The sequence below is a fragment of the Schistocerca serialis genome, chromosome 5 (assembly GCF_023864345.2).
Source record: "Schistocerca serialis cubense isolate TAMUIC-IGC-003099 chromosome 5, iqSchSeri2.2, whole genome shotgun sequence".
NCBI classification, from domain to species: Eukaryota; Metazoa; Arthropoda; class Insecta; order Orthoptera; family Acrididae; genus Schistocerca; species Schistocerca serialis.
The window spans coordinates 94,867,988-94,889,332 of record NC_064642.1 but is presented as its reverse complement, the minus strand read 5'-3'; the positions used below and the strand labels follow the sequence as shown (position 1 = coordinate 94,889,332).

General features: G+C 44.5%; 2 protein-coding genes across 2 annotated transcripts in view; one reads left to right on the top strand and one right to left on the bottom strand.

The window, feature by feature from the left end:
* Nucleotides 1-21,345, bottom strand: part of LOC126482361 (proline-rich protein HaeIII subfamily 1-like) — a 293,138-nt gene that overhangs the window by 66,956 nt on the left and 204,837 nt on the right. The window lies entirely within an intron of this gene.
* LOC126481766 (uncharacterized) overlaps nt 1-21,345 on the top strand; it is a 264,443-nt gene that overhangs the window by 156,733 nt on the left and 86,365 nt on the right. The window contains exon 2 of the mRNA XM_050105720.1: nt 7,745-7,921. Within this exon, the coding sequence (XP_049961677.1) occupies nt 7,745-7,921 (177 nt within the window). The remainder of the gene's footprint in view (nt 1-7,744; nt 7,922-21,345) is intronic.

Here is a 21,345-nt window from a genome sequence, read left to right as displayed (position 1 = left end):
GTATCTAATTTGAAAATCCTTACCTCCTATGTAGTAGCTTGAGCAAGTTTTACATTTTATTTTGTTTATTCTCGAGTCTGACAATTTATTTTTTTTATTGTTTAAGGTCAGGACTAGTTTCTATTGTAGTTTTTTGTTTGTGGAGAGCGCTACTTTCACTTTATGTGACCTAAGCAGCTTTTTTTTTTTTTTTTTTTTTTTTACTAGTGGCACCCTCATAACGTATGTTACCACGTTCCTGACACACCCCATTGAAAACTGGATATGTGGTAAAGTGTACCCTTCTTTCCACCTTACGGTTTGTCACACTACCGTAGCAACTCAATGCTAAAATCGCCATCTCTGCGGTCACTTCAAACGGCAATTCGAGCACACTGACCGTGTTCTGGCCAAGACCTGCACGTTCCACTTTCACAGGGCCAACATGTCCATCTGAAAGTCTGAACTGAACGTCACTCGTCTTTTTTAAAATCTCTCCTCAAGCTGCGTCATTCACCAGTTTCATGCAGACAAGGCTGCTCCCAGTATAGAAATGAATCTCTATTAGCTCACGATAACTGATGCGAACAACATCTCGTAAACACTGTTCAATTTCCAACGCTTTTAGTTGCACATACTTGGTCGTAAAACTGAACTTCAGTGTTGGCTTTCACTGCGGAAATGTCATGGTGTGTGGAAGGAAGGAAGCTGCACAAAGATGGCTGTAAACCACAATAACACTGTGCGCGAGCTATCGCAGCAGCGGCGTCTGAACCACTGCCCTGCCAAAGGCAGACTGCCGCTTTGGCCATCAGGACAAGGTCCCTGACCGACTCAAATTTTTACCTATCCATTCACCACCGACATACAGCGCATTGGCTTGTTTCATTGTCCACTGGTAGCTACTGTCTTTGTTTCGTTCATGTAATGGCTGAGGCATCACAATGGTGTCTGTTCTTTCGGACATGTCTGAAGAGAACAGACACCGTATGTATAAGTAAATAAGGCAAGACGGCTATGACTCCTTCTGTGCAGATGCACACATACACTCAACGTCATACAGGAATCAGCGATACGCTGTCAGTTTTGAGAATAATGGAAAGGGGCACTACATGAGTAGCGTGTGGATGCGCTGAAAATTTGAGTCGATCACGGACCACGTCCGGGTCGCCGAAGAAGTTAAGGCAACCTCACATGAGAGGTAAATCCCGATTCGAGTTCCAGGCCGGCACAAATTTCCAGTTTTCCTCATCGAGTTGTTTCAAAGCCCACTGGTATTTATTGTCCTTGTTTCGACTGATTAATGTCATATACACGGAATGGTATCTGTTCCCTCAGACATGGAAGAGTACAGACACGATACATGTATGTAAAACTTAAGTATCTGTCATAGGATTCATCGAACCACCTTCGGACTACTTCTCGAATAGCACGTGAGAAATAGGAACACTGAAATATTTCCACGCAAGCTCTGATGTTATTTTTTTATCACGATGGTTTCCATCTTTGTAACTGGTTATCAACAAAATATTTCCACATTCGACAGAGAACGTAGATGAGTCAAATTTCGTAACAAGATCTCGCCGCAACGAAAAACGCCTTCGCTTTAACGACTGTCACCCCAACTCGCTTATCACATGCGTGACTCTATCCACAGTATTTAGCGATAATATAAAAGAGTTCTCTGAACTTTTTGAATGTCTTCCGTCAATTGTATCTCGAAATTACTCTATCTTCGTGGACAGCAGTCATGTAAGATTACTACTCGTTTGTTTCAGAATATCATGATTTCGGCGTTATAGCCATTCTCAAGGGCAAGCTCAAATGTGACAGACTTCCGACACACCTAAATGACATGTCATCCTCGAAATACTATCTATCCGGTCTCATAATCCAAATGGTTCAAATGGCTCTGAGCACTATGGGACTCAACTGCTGAGGTCATTAGTCCCCTAGAACTTAGTTAAACCTAACTAACCTAAGGACATCACACACATCCATGCCCGAGGCAGGACTCGAACCTGCGACTGTAGCGGTCTCGCGGTTCCAGACTGCAGCGCCCTTAACCGCACGGCCACTTCGGCCGGCCTCATAATCCAGTCGTCGCATTACAGGATATGAGTACGTATCAAAGATGGGCCTACATAATAAGGTTGACATTGTACACAGCGAGTAAACATTAACAAAAAGTAATGCATATTTGGCAGCCAATACATTGCTGTGACCTGCATTCATCACGTCCACAAATCAAGTGATCAACTGCAGTTAACATATACGGGTGAATCACCTAAAATCTGTACCACAAATATTGTGAAAATGGAAAGTGATACTGATGTGCGGTTTTCACATAATGAATTGGTAATTAGGGGCTCACATTGTTAGCTAATAAACAGATTCTAATAATACTTAGAAAGAGTATGTTCTGTGCAAACATACACGTTTTTAAATGGAACAATGCCTACTGACATTAACAGACAAGACATAGGGTAAATTAGAATGTCAATGGTGTTTGTTGCAGGATTTTAGTGCGAGTCGTTTGCGAGGTATCGTATTTTGAATAATTTCCACACCGATACTTGTTTGTGCCATTCAGCCTGCTTAGTTGCTAGGCGCAATCTACATCTACATTGATACTCCGCAAGCCACCCAACGGTGTGTGGCGGAGGGCACTTTACGTGCCACTGTCATTACCTCCCTTTCCTGTTCCAGTCGCGTATGGTTCGCGGGAAGAACGACTGTCTGAAAGCCTCCGTGCGCGCTCTAATCTCTCTAATTTTACATTCGTGATCTCCTCGGGAGGTATAAGTAGGGGGAAGCAATATATTCGATACCTCATCCAGAAACGCACCCTCTCGAAACCTGGCGAGCAATCTACACCGCGATGCAGAGCGCCTCTCTTGCAGAGTCTGCCACTTGAGTTTATTAAACATCTCCGTAACGCTTTCACGGTTACCAAATAACCCTGTGACGAAACGCGCCGCTCTTCTTTGGATCTTCTCTATCTCCTCCGTCAGACCGATCTGGTACGGATCCCACACTGATGAGCAATACTCAAGTATAGGTCGAACGAGTGTTTTGTAAGCCACCTCCTTTGTTGATGGACTACATTTTCTAAGGACTCTCCCAATGAATCTCAACCTGGTACCCGCCTTACCAACAATTAATTTTATATGATCATTCCACTTCAAATCGTTCCGCACGCCTACTCCCAGATATTTTACAGAAGTAACTGCTACCAGTGTTTGTTCCGCTATCATATAATCATACAATAAAGGATCCTTCTTTCTATGTATTCGCAATACATTACATTTGTCTATGTTAAGGGTCAGTTGCCACTCCCTGCACCAAGTGCCTATCCGCTGCAGATCTTCCTGCATTTCGCTACAATTTTCTAATGCTGCAACTTCTCTGTATACTACAGCATCATCCGCGAAAAGCCGCATGGAACTTCCGACACTATATACTAAGTCATTTATATATATTGTGAAAAGCAATGGTCCCATAACACTCCCCTGTGGCACGCCAGAGGTTACTTTAACGTCTGTAGACGTCTCTCCATTGATAACAACATGCTGTGTTCTGTTTGCTAAAAACTCTTCAATCCAGCCACACAGCTGGTCTGATATTCCGTAGGCTCTTACTTTGTTTATCAGGCGACAGTGCGGAACTGTATCGAACGCCTTCCGGAAGTCAAGAAAAATAGCATCTACCTGGGAGCCTGTATCTAATATTTTCTGGGTATCATGAACAAATAAAGCGAGATGGGTCTCACACGATCGCTGTTTCCGGAATCCATGTTGATTCCTACATAGTAGATTCTGGGTTTCCAGAAATGACATGATACGCGAGCAAAAAACATGTTCTAAAATTCTACAAGAGATCGACGTAAGAGATATAGGTCTACAGTTTTGCGCATCTGCTCGACGACCCTTCTTGAAGACTGGGACTATCTGTGCTCTTTTCCAATCATTTGGAACTCTCCGTTCCTCTAGAGACTTGCGGTACACGGCTGTTAGAAGGGGGGCAAGTTCTTTCGCGTACTCTGTGTAGAATCGAATTGGTATCCCGTCAGGTCCAGTGGACTTTCCTCTATTGAGTGATTCCAGTTGCTTTTCTATTCCTTGGACACTTATTTCGATGTCAGTTATGTTGTTATATTTACTTACAGTGTGCGTGTGTGTTCCTTGAATGCATTGCGCCTTGCTAATCAGTTACTGTTTGACAGTCCAGGCAGTAGACCGTGATCGGACGATGGGATTTACCAATGCATAAAAAGCCGACATGCTCATGGAGTATGTAAAGTATTGGAAGAATGCAGTAAATTCTTGTACGGAGTATGCGGCAAGGTATACCAACAGACGTCAACATCTCAGTAATAATTTATAAGCCTCTTAATACAGTTACGTAAGATGGTAGTGTAACACCTAGACAACGTAATAGAAGAAAGCAAGTGACGGCAGAAGAGGGGGAAATTAACGTTCTTGCTGCTGTTGCAGTTGATCCGCACGTTATCCCCCGCGCAGTCGCAGGAGGAGGTGGCATGAGTCAGGCAAGCGTCCTGCGTATTTTTTTTTTTTTTTTTTTCTTATGGGACTTAACTTCTAAGGTCATCAGTCCCTAAGCTTACACACTACTTAACCTAAATTATCCTAAGGACAAACACACACACCCATGCCCGAGGGAGGACTCGAACCTCCGCCGGGACCAGCCGTACAGGCCACGACTGCAGCGCCCAAGACCGCTCGGCTAATCCCGCGCGGCTCCTACGTATTCTCCATCAACATAGGTTCCATACCGTGGAAACGGTCATAAGACTAGTGTTAACCTCTGTACATGAGCATTAAGACAGAGTACTTCCGATGTATCATGTATCCTGTTTAGTGATGAAGCCACATTTGCCAATCATGGCCAGATAAACAGCCGAAACAAATACTATTGGTCTGTTGAAAATCTCCGTGGAACACCAGCGTCCATGGAGTGTAAACGTACGATGTGGAATAGTGAACCATTAGCACATAGGCCCATTTTCCATAGATGGAACACTGAATGCTCACAAGTATCGCAACCTCCTAACAGACCATCTTCCATGGACGTTAGAAGGCCGGCCGAAGTGGCCGTGCGGTTAAAGGCGCTGCAGTCTGGAACCGCAAGACCGCTACGGTCGCAGGTTCGAATCCTGCCGCGGGCATGGATGTTTGTGATGTCCTTAGGTTAGTTAGGTTTAACTAGTTCTAAGTTCTAGGGGACTAATGACCTCAGCAGTTGAGTCCCACAGTGCTCAGAGCCATTTGAACCATTGGATGTTAGAAGACGTTCCTCTGCAGAGTAGGACGAACCTGTTGTACCAACATGATGGCTGCCTAGCCCAGACTGCTCGAAATACTACACCTTGTCTTCACAAATTGTTTCCAAAACGTTGGATTGGATGCAGAGGACCTACACCTTAGGCAGCCCTTTCCCCGTATTTGATGTCTGTAGTTCTTTTTCTGCTGAAAAGCTGAAATACGGTGTCCACAAGGACATATCACCTACACTCGATGATATACAACGAGTTGTTACTGCAGCCTGCTCGGACATCTCGGCTGAAATGCTAGCTCGTGTGGACCATTCCTTCCAAGCCAGACTGGAAGTGCATATTGCCGCTGCTGATCGCCATTTTGAACACAACCTGTGATGGTCAGTTGTCTCGTTACTGATCATAATCCACGTAACTGGTGTGTGTGCACATGAGTTGTTCTTTAGTGAGAGCTACTACAGGTACTGTACAAGTTTCGGTGTGGGAACTTTTCAAAAGAAGATACCTCTAAGCGACTCGGACTAGACTCCTGCAACGAACACTACTAACATTCTAATTTATCATACTTTCAGTCTGTTAATGTTAATTGGCATCGTTCCGTTTAAAGAAGTGTATATTTGCACAAGAAATGTGCTTTCTAACTGTTATTACAAACAATACGACCCCCAAACTACGAATTCATTTCCGCAGTATTAGTGATGCGAATTTTATGTGTTTACCCCGTATATGTTAATGTCAGTTGATCAGTGACGTGATGAATGCAGGTCACATCCGTGTAATAACTTCCAGATACATAGTACAATTTGTTAATGTTAATCACAGTGCACCATGTCAGCCATTTTACATATCCTTGATATATACTTATATCGCGTAATGCGACGACTGGTTTCTAACAGCAGATGTATGTCATTTCGACGACAACATGTCATTTAGACTTGTAGGACGTTTTGTGACATTTCAACTTGCACATGAGAATAGCCGTAAATTCAAAATGATTACTCCGTGAAATAAATAAATAGTTATCTGGTAGTGATCCTTTACGGCGCAGCAATACTGCAGAAGAGGAAGGACAAGCGTAGCTAATAAGTCTCTTTGTAGGCCTGTTGCGACTTCTTAGTGTTCTTTGATTAGCCTTCTCACAGGATTCTCTGTGTATTGAGTAGAGTTTAAGCTGTTCGTAATTGTAATCCTAGATTTTTCATTGAATCGTCAACCTTAAAAACTGTATGTTTTATCGTGGTGGGGCACCTTACTCTGCCTATTGCTAATGGTCAACTGGTACTTTTTCTGCCATACATATATTGTTCATAAATCATTTTGTTATTAGCATTTATCTTCTGACAAGAATACTAAACGGTAAACGACACGCTCATCTACAAAGAATCTAAGAGGGATGCTCAGATTGTCTTCTAAGTCGTTCACATAGAGTAAGACCAGCAGAGGATCTACAGACTCCTAGGGGAATCCCAGGTCTTGCTTCCGTTTCATTCGATGCCTTCCCTTCATCTACAACGATCTGGGATCTCTCTGACAGAAAACGACAAACCCAGTTGCACAACTGAAACGATGCTGCAAAGGCACGCCGTTTGTTAAGAAATCGCTTGTAAGGAATGGTGCCAAAAGCATTCTGGAAATCTAGACATATGGAAGCATCATTAGATCTCTTGTCCATAGCACCCATTGCTTCGTGTGAATAAATAGCCAGTTGTATTCGATGAGATCTGTATTTTCTGAATCTCTGCTGGTTACAACAGATCGTTTTCTTCGAGGTAATTCGTAATGTTCAGACACGGTATATTTTCCAGAATCTTACTGCAAATTGATGTCAGTGAGGTGGGTCTATAATTAAGAGGGTTATTTCTGTTTCCTTTCTTGTGTATTGGTGTTACCTGTGGATCTTCCCATTCCTTAGATATCGGTGTGGATCTTTCGTAGAACGAGCTGTTGTATACGATTGTTAATTATGGGGTTATTACATCAACATACTCCGAAAATAAACCAACTGGTATTCAGCATCACCCAGAGGACTTGCCTTTATAGAGTGACTTAAAGTTTCTTAGATACGCTGAGGGCATGCACTTCTAAATTGTGCATATTGAAATCCTTGTTTTAAATTCTGGAATATTTATTGTAGCCGGCCGCTGTGGCCGAGCGGTTCTAGGCGCTTCAGTCCGGAACCGCGCTGCTGCTACGGTCGCAGGTTCGAATCCTGCCTCGGGCATGGATATGTGTGTTGTCCTTAGGTTAGTTTGGTTTAAGTAGTTCTAAGCCTAGGGGACTGATGACCTCAGATGTTAAGTCCCATAGTGCTCAGAACCATTTGAACCATTTATTGCATCTTCAGTAGTGAATTAATAACTCTGCTTAGGCTGTGTTGTCGGCAGCTTCCGCGCACAACTCTCTCTTTTCATAGAGCTCCGAGCTACAGCATGACGTGTGAACTGAGCTGCACGGACGCCTGTGTTGCAGCGGCGGCCATCGACTGCTTCAAGTGCGTGTCGGTGAACGGCAGCTACCGGCCGTGCGACGACCCCTTCCACAACAACTACTCGGACAGCATCCTGGAGGCACCCTGCATGGGCGGCCGCAAGGGCCGCAACGGCGTCTTCCCCGCCACCGCCTGCATCAAGCTCGTCGGCGTCTTCGGTAAGCTGCGCTCCTCACTTGCCTCTTTCTGCCGCTTTCAGATCGGCAGGACTCATCAGCTGCAACATTTTTGCCGGAAAGTAGTGATTCCGATCGACCCAGGGGCGACACTGAGAAGGACTTAAATCACGTGTCTGACAGCTATTCCTGACATCACCACCGACAACCACTGACGGCTATTTTGTCGCAAGTGAGGTGGACAGCGACAGGCCAGCCTCACATCGACATCCATGGCCAGCTGACGCTGCACTTAGTGACAAGTGTTCTTCGTTTTTCTGTTATTTCTCGCACACTGATAAGCCTAAACATTATGACCACAGCCCACGGCGACGCTGGATGCCGCCTTTAGCTTTGTGGGCACTTGACGCGGTAAAAAAGATAAGCGGAGCAGTCACCGACGAGGGATCACCCTAGCGAAGATACGGGCTGTAAACTGGAAATCCATGGAGATAAGTGACTTTCACAAAGGGAGCATTACCATTACACAGAGTCTGAGAACGAGTATCTCGAAAATGACCAAGCTGGTCGAATGTTCACGTGCTACTGTCGTGAGCATCTACGGAAAGAGGTAGAACAGTGAAACTACCACTAAGCGCTAAATGGTTGGACGTCCTCAGTAACTTCACAGATCGGGGGTTCGGGGGATTGTCTCCTCTTTAAAGTAGATGGTGATCTGTGGCATCTTTGCCGAAAGAGCACAGTACTGGTAGGGGCACAAGTGTTTCGGAGCACACCATTCGTCGTACGTTGTTGAACATGGAGCTTCGCAGCACACAACCGCTGCTTGTTCAGATGTTGACTCAATGACATCGTCAGTTACGACTGCAGTTAGCACGGGACCATCGGAATTCGACCGTCAATCAATGGAAACGTGTCGGCTCTTCGGGTGAATCATATTTTTGCTACAATAGGTCGTTAGTCGTTTCCATAAACGCCGTAATCGAGGTAAACGGCGGTTCGAAATATGCAGCGTGCCACGGACGCAGGCTGGTGGGAGCAGTAATTTGCTATGGGAGACGTTCTCCTGGGCTTACGTGGGACCTGTGATAGTAATCAGAGACACAGTCACACCACACGCACCTCCTTAACACTAGATGTCTTCCCCCATCGGCGTTACCTTCATTCAGCATTCTAATTGTCCGTATCTCGGAGCCAGGACCATGCTATAGTGGTATTAGGGGCATTATAGTCAACTCACGTTGATATTTTGGCGACCACATTCGCCTGATAAAAGTCCTATGGAACCCATCTGGATCGCTATTGGGCGCCATTACCGTGTACGGAAATCAGAGGCCCGTTATTTACGCGATTTACCTGTGCGTAGACATCTAATGCCACATACCTCCACAAACTTAACAACAAACTATCGGATCCCTGATAAGCAGAATCAGTGATGTATTGCGTTCCAAAACGGACAAACAGTCTATTAAGCAATATACGAACGCATAGTTTAGCGGCGATATATAGTGATAAAATTTTCTCAGGCCTCCAGCCGTGTCCAGTGGTTTAAAATCGTGGATTTTAAACCACAGTATACGGCTGGAAGCCCGAGGAAATTTTATCACTTTGTTAAGCAGATGGTCGTAATGTTTTGGCTCATGTATGTAGGCTGTAAGGGGGCAAAATTTTGGTACCATACATTTCGTATTCTGTATATTCTTTTCGATTTATTTTTATGTTAGATCACAGTTTACGATGCACAACTGGATTATTAAGCATTTCATTGCGGATACTGGCTAGCACTATGTACTAACAATTTCTATAGTACTACATACCCAGGAGTTAATTGAAGCTGAGCACCGATAGAAACATCGACTTTGCCCATGCATTAGTCAGAAGCTGCTGTTGTTGTTGTTGTTGTTGTTGTTGTTGTTGTGGTCTTCAGTCCAGAGAATGGTTTTCTGCAGCCCTCCATGCTACTCTATCCTGTGCGAGCTTCTTCGTCTCCGAGTAACTTCTGCAACCTACATCCTTCTGAATCTGCTTAGTGTATTCATATCTTGGTCTCCCTCTACGATTTTTACACTCGAAACTACCCTCCAATACTAAATTGGTAATCCCTTGATGACTCAGAGCATGTCCTACCAACCAATCCCTCCTTCGGGTCAAGTTATGCGACATATTCCTCTTCTTCCCAATTCTATTCAGTACTTCCTCATTAGTTATGTGATCTACCCATCTAATCTTCAGAATTCTTCTGAAGCACCACTTCTCAAAAGCTTCTATTCTCTTCTTGTCTAAACTATTTATCGTCCATGTTTCAATCCATACATGGCTACACTCCATACAAATACTTTCAGAAAAGACTTCCTGACACTTAAATCTATGCTTGATGTTAACTAATTTCTCTCTTTCAGAAACGCTTTTTTGCCATTGCCAGTCTATATTTTATATCCTATCTTCTTCGACCATGATCAGTTATTTTGTTCCCCAAATAGCAAAACTCCTTTACTACTTTAAGTGTCTCATTTCCTAATCTACTTCCCTCAGCATCACCTGATTCAGTTAGACTACATTCCATTATCCTGGTTTTGCTTTTGTTGATGTTTATCTTTTAGCCTCATTTCAAGACAATGTCCATTCCGTTCAACTTCCAGGTCCTTTGTTGTCTCTGACAGAACTACTATGTCGTCGGGAAAAAAAAATGTTCAAATGGCTCTGAGCACTATGGGACTCAACTGCTGTGGCCAGCAGTCCCCTAGAACTTAGAACTACTTAAACCTAACTAACCTAAGGACATCATACACACCCATGCCCGAGGCAGGATTCGAACCTGCGACCGTAGCAGCAGCGCGGCTCCGGACTGGAGCGCCTAGAACCGCATAGGCCACCGCGGCCGGCAGTCATCGGGAAACATCAACGTTTTTATTTCTTCTCCATGGATTTTAATTCCTACTCCAAATTTTCTTTTGTTTCCTTTACTGCTTGCTCAATATACAGATTGAATAACATCGGGGATAGGCTACAACCCTGTCTCACTCCCTTCCCAACCACTGCTTCCCTTTCATGCCCCTCGACTCTTATAACTGCTATCTGCTTTCTGTACAAATTGTAAATAGCCTTTCGCCCCTTGTATTTTACCGCTGCCACCTTCAGAATCTGAAAGAGAGTATTCTAGTCAACATCGTCAAAAGCTTTCTCTAAGTCTACAAATGATGGAAACGTAGGTTTGCCTCCCTTTAACCTATCTCCTAAGATAAGTTGTAGGATCAATATTGCCCTACGTGTTCCAGCATTTCTACGGATTCCTAATTGATCTTCCCCAAGATCGGCTTCTCCCTTTTTTTCCAATCGTCTGTAGAGAATTCGTGTCAGTATTTTGCAGCCGTGACTTATTAAGCTGACAGTTCCGTAATTTTCACACCTGTCAACACCTTCTTTCCGTGGAATTGGAATTATTATATTCTTCTTGAACTCTGATGTTATTTCGCCTGTCACATACATCTTGCTCCCCAGATGATAGAGTTTTGTCATGGCTGGCTCTCCCAAGGCTATCAGTAGCTCTAATGGAATGTTGTCTACTCACGGGGCCTTGTTTCGACTTAGGTCTTTCAGTGGTCTATCAAATTCTTCACGCAGCATCACATCTCCCTTTTCATTTTCACCTACGTCCTCTTCCATTTCCATAATATTGCCCTCAAGTACATCGCCCTTTTATAGACCCTCTATATACTCCTTCCACCTTTCTGCTTTCCCTTTTTTGCTTGGAACTGGGTTTCCATATGAGCTCTTGATATTCATACAAGTTGTTCGCTTTCCTCCAAAGGTCTCTAATTTTCCTGTAGGCAGTATCTCTCTTACCCCTAGTGATATATGCCTCTACATCCCTACATTTGTCCCCTAGCCATCCCCGCTTAGCCATTTTGCACTTCCTGTCGATTTCATTTTTGAGACGTTTGTATTTCTTTTTGCCTACAGCATTTGCTGCATTTCTATATTTTCTCCTTTCATCAATTAAATTCAATATTTCTTCCGTTACCCAAGGATTTCTACTAGCCCTCGTCTTTTTACCCACTTGATCCTCTGCTGCCGTCACTATTTCATCTCTCAAAGCTACCCATTCTTTTTCTACTGTATTTCTTTCCCCTGTTCCTATCAATCGTTCCATAATACTCTCTCTGAAACTCTCTACAACTCTGGTTCTTTCCGTTTATCCAGGTCCCATCTCATTATATTCCCACCTTTTTGCAGTTTCTTCAGCTTTGATCTACATTTCATAACCAATAGATTGTGGTCAGGCCTCTTCCACGTATACAACCTTCTTTCATGATTCTTAAACCAAGTGTTAGCTATGATTAAGTTATGTTCTGTGCAAAATTCTACCAAGCGACTTCCTCTTTCACTCCTTACTCCCATTCCAAATTCACCCACTACGTTTCCTTCTCTTCCCTTTCCTACTATCAAATTCCAGTCCCCCATGACTATTAAATTTTCGATTCCCTTCACTATCTGAATAATTTCTTTTATCTCATCATACATTTCATCAATCTCTTCATCATCTGCGGAGCTAGTTGGCATATGAAGTTGTACTACTGTCGTAGGCGTGGGCTTCGTGTCTGTTTCCAATAATGGGGTCACTATGCTGTTCGTAGTAGCTGACCGGCGATCCTATTTTTTTATTCGTTATTAAACCTACTCCTGCATTACCCCTATTTGATTTTGTATTTATAACCCTGTATTCACCTGACCAGAAGTCTTGTTCCTCCTGCCACCGAACTTCACTAATTCCCACTATATCTAACTTTAACTTATCCATTTCCTTTTTTAAATTTTCTAACCTACCTATCCGCCGGCCGCGGTGGCCGAGCAGTTCTAGGCGCTTCAGTCCAGAACCGCGCGACTGCCACGGTCGCAGTTTCGAATCCTGCCTCGGGCATGGATGTGTTCAAAATGGTTCAAATGGCTCTGAGCACTATGGGACTTAACATCTATGGTCATCAGTCCCCTAGAACGTAGAACTACTTAAACCTAACTAACCTAAGGACAGCACATAACACCCAGTCATCACGAGGCAGAGAAAATCCCTGACCCCGCTGGGAATCGAACCCGGGAACCCGGGCGTGGGAAGCGAGAACGCTACCGCAAGACCCATGGATGTGTGTGATGTCCTTAGGTTAGTTAGGTTTAAGTAGTTCTAAGTTATAGGGGACTGATGAACTCAGATGTTAAGTCCCATAGTGCTCAGAGCCATTTGAATTTTTGAACCTGTCCGATAAAGGGATCTGACATTCCACCCTCCGATCCGTAGAACGCCAGTTTTCTCCTGATAACGACGTCCTCCTCAGCAGTCCTCGCAAGGAGATCCGAATGGGGGACTATTGTACCTCCGGAATATTTTAGTTAAGAGGATGCCATCATCATTTAACGATACAGTAAAGCTGCATGCCCTCGGTAAAAATTACGGCTGTAGTTTCCCTTTGCTTTCAAAGCCGTTCGTAGTACCAGCACCGAGCGAGGTGGCGCATGGTTGCATACTGGACTCGCATTCGGGAGAACGAGGTTCAAACCCGCGTCCGGTCACCGTGATTTAGGTTTTCCGTGATTTCCCTAAATCGCTTCAGGCAAATGACGGGATGGTTCCTTTGAAAGGGCACGGCCGACTTCCTTCCCTATCCTTCAATAATCTGACGGTGCCGATGACCTCGCAGTTTGGTCCCCTCCCCAAATCAACCAACCAACCTATGTCTATGCAGTACCAGCATAGCAACGCCGTTTTGGTCAATATTACGAGGCCAGATCAGTCAATCAACCAGACTGTTTCCCCTGCACCTACTGAAAAGGCTGCTGCCCCTCTTCAAGAACCACCTGTTTGTCTGGCCTCTCAACAGATACCCCTCCGTTGTGGTTGCACCTACAGTACGGCCATCTCTATCGCTGAGGCACTCAAGCCTCCTCACCACCGGCAAGGTCCATCGTTCATAGGGGGCAGAAGCTTCTATCAGCTAAAAAAGGGCTGGGAAGAGACTTGTCGTATTCTGCAGGGGCGGGCATTTACTGCTCTGAGTGAGGGGAGAGCGAGGAGGCGGCAGTTTACAATGGTGGAGGCCTCAGATCTCCCTTAGTGCAGACAGTGCAGTGGGAGATTGTATTCTAGTGGGGGCACGCTTCCCATCGAATAGCACAGATATAGAATGTAGGAGAGGAAATGGGAACATCCAGAAAATCTTCTGAAAGGAGTATGACCATCAGGTGATTGGACTCTGGCACAGAGATAAAGCGGCAACGAATAACACACCCTGTCATCCAATACGACTCGATGCTCAATCGGGATAGAATCATTCTTGTTGCAGAGACTGCTGCTCTGTGTACATTCCACACCATATATACCCCCAAATTATTTTATTATTGCATTCTTCCTACTATATTGTAAACGCGTAATAAGTAAAATTTTGTTATTTTCATTTTAATGGCCAGTAATATAAGTCGGAAACATTCCTGCAATCACCTTTAAGGTTGGTTTGATGCAGTTTCCATTTCTGTTGCTTGCAGCGGTCCTCTTTATCTAAGCCTAACTACTGGAACCACATTACCCTAAAACACCGAAAACGACTGCTTTCAATACCGTAATGCAGTCACTGATTCACGGCGTTCTTAAAGTCCTAATAACGAATTTGCGATGTCTCAAAAAACTGCCGATCAACACGCTCCGCCACACACACTAAAATAACCAACACTACGCAGCACAAACGGACAGTCCACACAAGTTCATTATCATCAAAATCATCAGTAATCATGTTGGTTAGATCACACACAATAATTCTACCATTTCTGCTGTTACTATGAGATAATATCACCACCACAACCACTTGCTACTCTACGACAAGTAGTGCATATTCAGCAGCTTGCCTTAGGTGAATCTTAACTTAGTACTAAGTAAATTAATGCTATGTTTTATTTAAGAAATGTGGCACTGACACATTTATTGTGAGGCAGCCCTAACCTGGATACTCATCGTCACTATCATCATCATTATTATCATCGTCGTTTCAAGGATTCCCATTCGGAAATCACAAACAAAATCATTTCCATGTTTTCCTGGGGCTTCCAATATCTCTCTTTTTCCAGTTCGACTTGTAGTCCGGTATGTGTGACCTGTCATTCTCATGAGGTGTTGTCACCAACCTTCACGATATTTGTGAATTTATTCATTGATATAGAAAATATTTAATTGTGTTCTAATATCTTCCATTCTAATCATGTCTGTTCTTGTGCAGTTCTTTGCCTTCCTTAGAAATCTCATCTCTTCTGTCTTCATCCCACATCACCAATAATGTCCCTTATACATTCAAATCTAGGCCTACCTCGCGGTTCTCCCCTTCCGCCATCCCTTCAACTACAATTTTCTGCAACTACATTTATCCCAATGTTGGCCTAACCACTGTATCTCGGTGACTTACTGTAGCCTAGTTGTTTTACTCTCGTTTATTCGTTGTAGGACACCATGATTTCTCACTCCATCTACAACAGTATCATGTGACACCACTTAACGTAAACTACAAATCGTTTCATTTCTTTTTTCTCCATGAACGTTTTTTGTGTCAAGCGACATCACTGTTCCCTCATTAGGAGGTACTTATTAGTCAGAAGTCTCTACAGCTAACACCATCAGCTGATTTCGTCCTTCTGTTTGGTGTTTTCATGGAGAAATCCATCAAGTCCCAGTTTTTGACGACACTGTGCTGTGCACCAACCGAACATCTTTCAAGACACAAACGCTCGACAACGGCCACCGTGAGTACATGTGGGCACACATCGACCCATGTGCAGTACAGTTGTCCCTCTTTCAGCAGATGCTTTTTTCAAACTCTTGCCCCTCACTACTCCTATCCTGTTCTTTCCAAAGCGATTGTCTGGAACTTCCTGCCAAAGGTTCTTGGGCGACGACATACCAAACTTACTTGAATGTCTGCCACTGGTTCTACATGTTGATATAGTATGGTGCCTCACCACATTTAAGTTGCACAGCAAGATGGTACTGGAATGCACGCAACCCAGGGAAATACGCTGCCTGACAAAATAAAAACGTGAGGCACCCAGAATTCCGGGTGTAAGATAGGGTCTTTAGCAAGACCACGATTGTTTTTAAAATCAACAACTGTCACCATTTAGTGGAAGGCTGGCGTAATTTTCAGTGGCTGCTAATATGGCGGTGATACAGTCATGGCAGTACTATTGATCTCGCCCTGTTACAGATCTTCCTGGCGTCGGAATTATATTTTTATAGGGCCAAAAACCATGCCATGATAGTATTATCAACAAATGCAGCACCTGTGGCCTATAAACACTGCTCTTGACGTCCTCTTGCTTCAAAACTCCAAGAATATGAACAACAATGATCCGCTACTGCTAGCGAGGTGTTAACCACAGCAGTGTTCAGCCCAGACTCCTTACCCGTCACAAAGGACGAGTTGCCACTTGCACGACAGCCACACCTTTCCCACTCCGCCAGGCTGCTTCCGTAGCTGCGGGGATTCTCCACATCTTTTACATTCAACCCTACGCTTCCCTAACTATGGACCAAGTCATTTATACACTCCTGGAAATGGAAAAAAGAACACATTGACACCGGTGTGTCAGACCCACCGTACTTGCTCCGGACACTGCGAGGGGGCTGTACAAGCAATGATCACACGCACGGCACAGCGGACACACCAGGAACCGCGGTGTTGGCCGTCGAATGGCGCTAGCTGCGCAGCATTTGTGCACCGCCGCCGTCAGTGTCAGCCAGTTTGCCGTGGCATACGGAGCTCCATCGCAGTCTTTAACACTGGTAGCATGCCGCGACAGCGTGGACGTGAACCGTATGTGCAGTTGACGGACTTTGAGCGAGGGCGTATAGTGGGCATGCGGGAGGCCGGGTGGACGTACCGCCGAATTGCTCAACACGTGGGGCGTGAGGTCTCCACAGTACATCGATGTTGTCGCCAGTGGTCGGCGGAAGGTGCACGTGCCCGTCGACCTGGGACCGGACCGCAGCGACGCACGGATGCACGCCAAGACCGTAGGATCCTACGCAGTGCCGTAGGGGACCGCACCGCCACTTCCCAGCAAATTAGGGACACTGTTGCTCCTGGGGTATCGGCGAGGACCATTCGCAACCGTCTCCATGAAGCTGGGCTACGGTCCCGCACACCGTTAGGCCGTCTTCCGCTCACGCCCCAACATCGTGCAGCCCGCCTCCAGTGGTGTCGCGACAGGCGTGAATGGAAGGACGAATGGAGACGTGTCGTCTTCAGCGATGAGAGTCGCTTCTGCCTTGGTGCCAATGATGGTCGTATGCGTGTTTGGCGCCGTGCAGGTGAGCGCCACAATCAGGACTGCATACGACCGAGGCACACAGGGCCAGCACCCGGCATCATGGTGTGGGGAGCGATCTCCTACACTGGCCGTACACCACTGGTGATCGTCGAGGGAACACTGAATAGTGCACGGTACATCCAAACCGTCATCGAACCCATCGTTCTACCATTCCTAGACCGGCAAGGGAACTTGCTGTTCCAACAGGACAATGCACGTCCGCGTGTATCCCGTGCCACCCAACGTGCTCCAGAAGGTGTAAGTCAACTACCCTGGCCAGCAAGATCTCCGGATCTGTCCCCCATTGAGCATGTTTGGGACTGGATGAAGCGTCGTCTCACGCGGTCTGCACGTCCAGCACGAACGCTGGTCCAACTGAGGCGCCAGGTGGAAATGGCATGGCAAGCCGTTCCACAGGACTACATCCAGCATCTCTACGATCATCTCCATGGGAGAATAGCAGCCTGCATTGCTGCGAAGGGTGGATATACACTGTACTAGTGCCGACATTGTGCATGCTCTGTTGCCTGTGTCTATGTGCCTGTGGTTCTGTCAGTGTGATCATGTGATGTATCTGACCCCAGGAATGTGTCAATAAAGTTTCCCCTTCCTGGGACAATGAATTCACGGTGTTCTTATTTCAATTTCCAGGAGTGTAGTACACTATACAGGGTGAGTCACCTAACGTTACCGCTGGATATATTTCGTAAACTACATCAACTACTGACGAACCGATTCCACAGACCGAACGCGAGGAGAGGGGCTAGTGTAATTGGTTAATACAAACCATAAAAAAATGCACGGAAGTATGTTTTTTAACACAAACCTACGTTTTTTTTAAATGGAACCCCGTTACTTTTGTTAGCACATCTGAACATATAAACAAATACGTAATCAGTGCCGTTTGTTGCATTGTGAAATGTTAATTACATCCGGAGATATTGTAACATAAAGTTGACGCTTGAGTACCACTCCTCCGCTGTTCGATCGTGTGTATCGGAGAGCACTGCAACATACATCGCGTTTCTACAGAATGATCTGCCAACGTTGCTCGAAAATGTCCCACTGGAAACGCGTCGACGTATGTGGTATCAGCATGATGGTGCACCTGCACATTCCGCAATTAACACTAGGCTGATCCTTGACAGGATGTTCGACGGGCGTTTCATAGGACGTGGAGGACGCACAAATTGGCCAGCCCGTTCTCCTGATCTTACACCTCTGGACTTCTTTCTGTGGGGTACGTTAAAGGAGAATGCGTACCGTGATGTGCCTACAACCCCAGAGGATGTGAAACAACGTATTGTGGCAGCCTGCGGCGACATTACACCAGATGTACTGCGGCGTGTACGACATTCAATACGCCAGAGATTGCAATTGTGTGCAGCAAATGATGGCCACCACATTGAACATCTATTGGCCTGACATGTCGGGACACACTCTATTCCACTCCGTAATTGAAAACGGAACCCACGTATGTACGTGTACCTCACCCCTCATGGTAATGTACATGTGCGTCAGTGAAAAAGACCAATAAAAAGGTGTTAGCATGTGGACGTAATGTGCTGTTCCAGTCTCTTCTGTACCTAAGGTCCATCACCGTTCCCTTTGGATCCCTACGCAATTCGGTGCTCTCCGATACACACGATCGAACAGCGGAGGAGTGGTACTCAAGCGTCAACTTTAGGTTACAATATCTCCGGATGTAATTAACATTTTACAATGCAACAAACGGCACTAATTACGTATTTGTTTATATGTTCAGATGTGCTAACAAAACTAACGGGGTTCCATTTAAAAAAACGTAAGTTTGTGTTATAAACATACTTCCGTGCATTTTTTTATGGTTTGTATTAACCAATTACACTAGCCCCTCTCCTCACGTTCGGTCTGTGGAATCGGTTCGTCAGTATTTGATGTGGTTTACGAAATATATCCAGCGGTAATGTTAGGTGACTCACCCTGTATAACAATCATTCCAGTATTTATTGAAATTCACAAGCACATTTTAAGCGACATCGTTCAAAAAGTTCACATAACTTAAATATGTGTACATAGCCAAAGAATTTCCATGACATATACAACTCTCTACATAAGCAACACTACACATTGACATAGAAATATCGATACAAATACAAAAATAAGTCGAAAATAGGTGTTACAAGTCGACCACGTCTGACTACCAACAAGCAGGATTATCGTACTGTGTACCAATCACATAATAACCTCTTCACAACTATTCCTGCCATCCAAGAACAAGTAATGCAATTCCTGCAACATTTTTTGTCATCCTGAAACACTGGTCACAGACTAGCAGCAGCTATACTAGGGAATAAAATAATAAGTACGGCAAAGCACCCATCTATTTGCAACGCTTCTGATGATTCTAATCCCATACAGGAGTCATTTACTGACAGTTAAAGCACCCCCAGGCTGGACAATGACCTTATTACAAATGGCATGTTGTGTGCAATTCTGGGTCACTGATCCGTTTTCAGGCTATGTAGAAGATTAGAGGAAAAAGTATACTGCAAAAACCCCTTTCTTTACAAGAATCGAGTTAAACGACACTCACTTCAGTATTTACAGAGTATTGCCCCCATCCCACTGTTTCCCTTGCTTATAAAAACAATTCATCACCTTCCGCAAAATCTATTTTTAGTCTATGACCTACTTTTTTCCTGTAGCTTGACCTCTATCCAGGTAATTCAAAATAGTAGCCCTCCACATCACTTCACCCAATTTGTACACCCTGGACCGACTGGGCTCATCTAGGTATCCACATCCCATCACCCAAGGCCAACAGGCTTTTACATGCTCCAAATCTGCCCACCATGGAACAATTGGTTTCGACTTGATAGGCCTCCCTGACACTCCTGACTGACGCGGTTTGCCACGATTGGTAGACAGCAGCCAGTGTTAGAAGTGGCTGTGTGTATATAAACCCACCAGTTAAACCATCTAGTTAGCTGCCAAAGTGATGTTCATAAGTACATTTTATTTTCCAGATTGCAGATGCAAATGCATCGATATTGGAAAAGCGGCAGACCTAGTGTTTGCCATCGTAGTTGAACTAGAGAGTATATAAAAATGTTAAAATGTTCAGTTCAGTCAAACAGAGTGGAAGCACTTATGTTGAAATCAGCTGTACATCGACAGTCAACTCACCACAGAATAAAACCCACACGAAGGTGCCAATCAAAGTTTTCTCCAGCAGAGGCACCACCACTGCCAGCAACAGCAGCGGAGGTCATATTATCATCTCAACAGTAACAGTGTTTGGTTGTACAGCACTGAAATTACTGGACCATGAGACTATATTTTTAGAAAAACAAAGTGTTTCAGACAGACAAAGTGTACATGGTGCTGTGTATTTTTCCATAGACAGAACATGCCAGTTCACCGATATTGTAAAAAAAAGCCTTAAGTTCATGTGGGCATTGAATAGGATGACTGCATATCTGAAGGTGAATATGATCACATATACACAGAATTTAAGGTGTACAAAAGACAGTGAACTGATAAAAGTACTCTCCAGCACACATCTGATTTTAGTATAGACAGTGGCATTATCTTGGAGAGCTGTTGCGTTTCCTCCATGGAATCCCATTTAGATTCCTACGAAACACATGTAGCTCGCTTGTCGTAATACACTAGTTTGATCATAAATCTCTCATTGCCACAATAGTGTCAGCATTTTGGAACTTAAGTGAGGGAGAATTTGGTGGTGGTATGGAAGCCACTCTTGAAAGTGAATGAACTTTGGTAATATATGTTGGTTCTTCACTGTCATGCAGACGTCATAGGAACCCATCAATTTCTTAGTTGTGGAAGGAGTTTATCACTGTATAAAATAACATTGTTGGACAATTGCCAACTTGTGATGTAAATTGCAATTACAGAAACAGAAGTGCTGATGACAATAAGGAAATTGCATTTCAAAATAAGGAAGATGGAATTTATACATGGTATGTATCACTTTTAATAGAACATTTGTTAATGGTAAGAATATAGGGAAAGGTAGCAGCACACGGCAATACTCTAACTTAATTTCTTATACAATACACTATGACTGGAGTCTGGCGCTTAATGAATTGGATGACTACTGTATTACACATCCAGTCTCA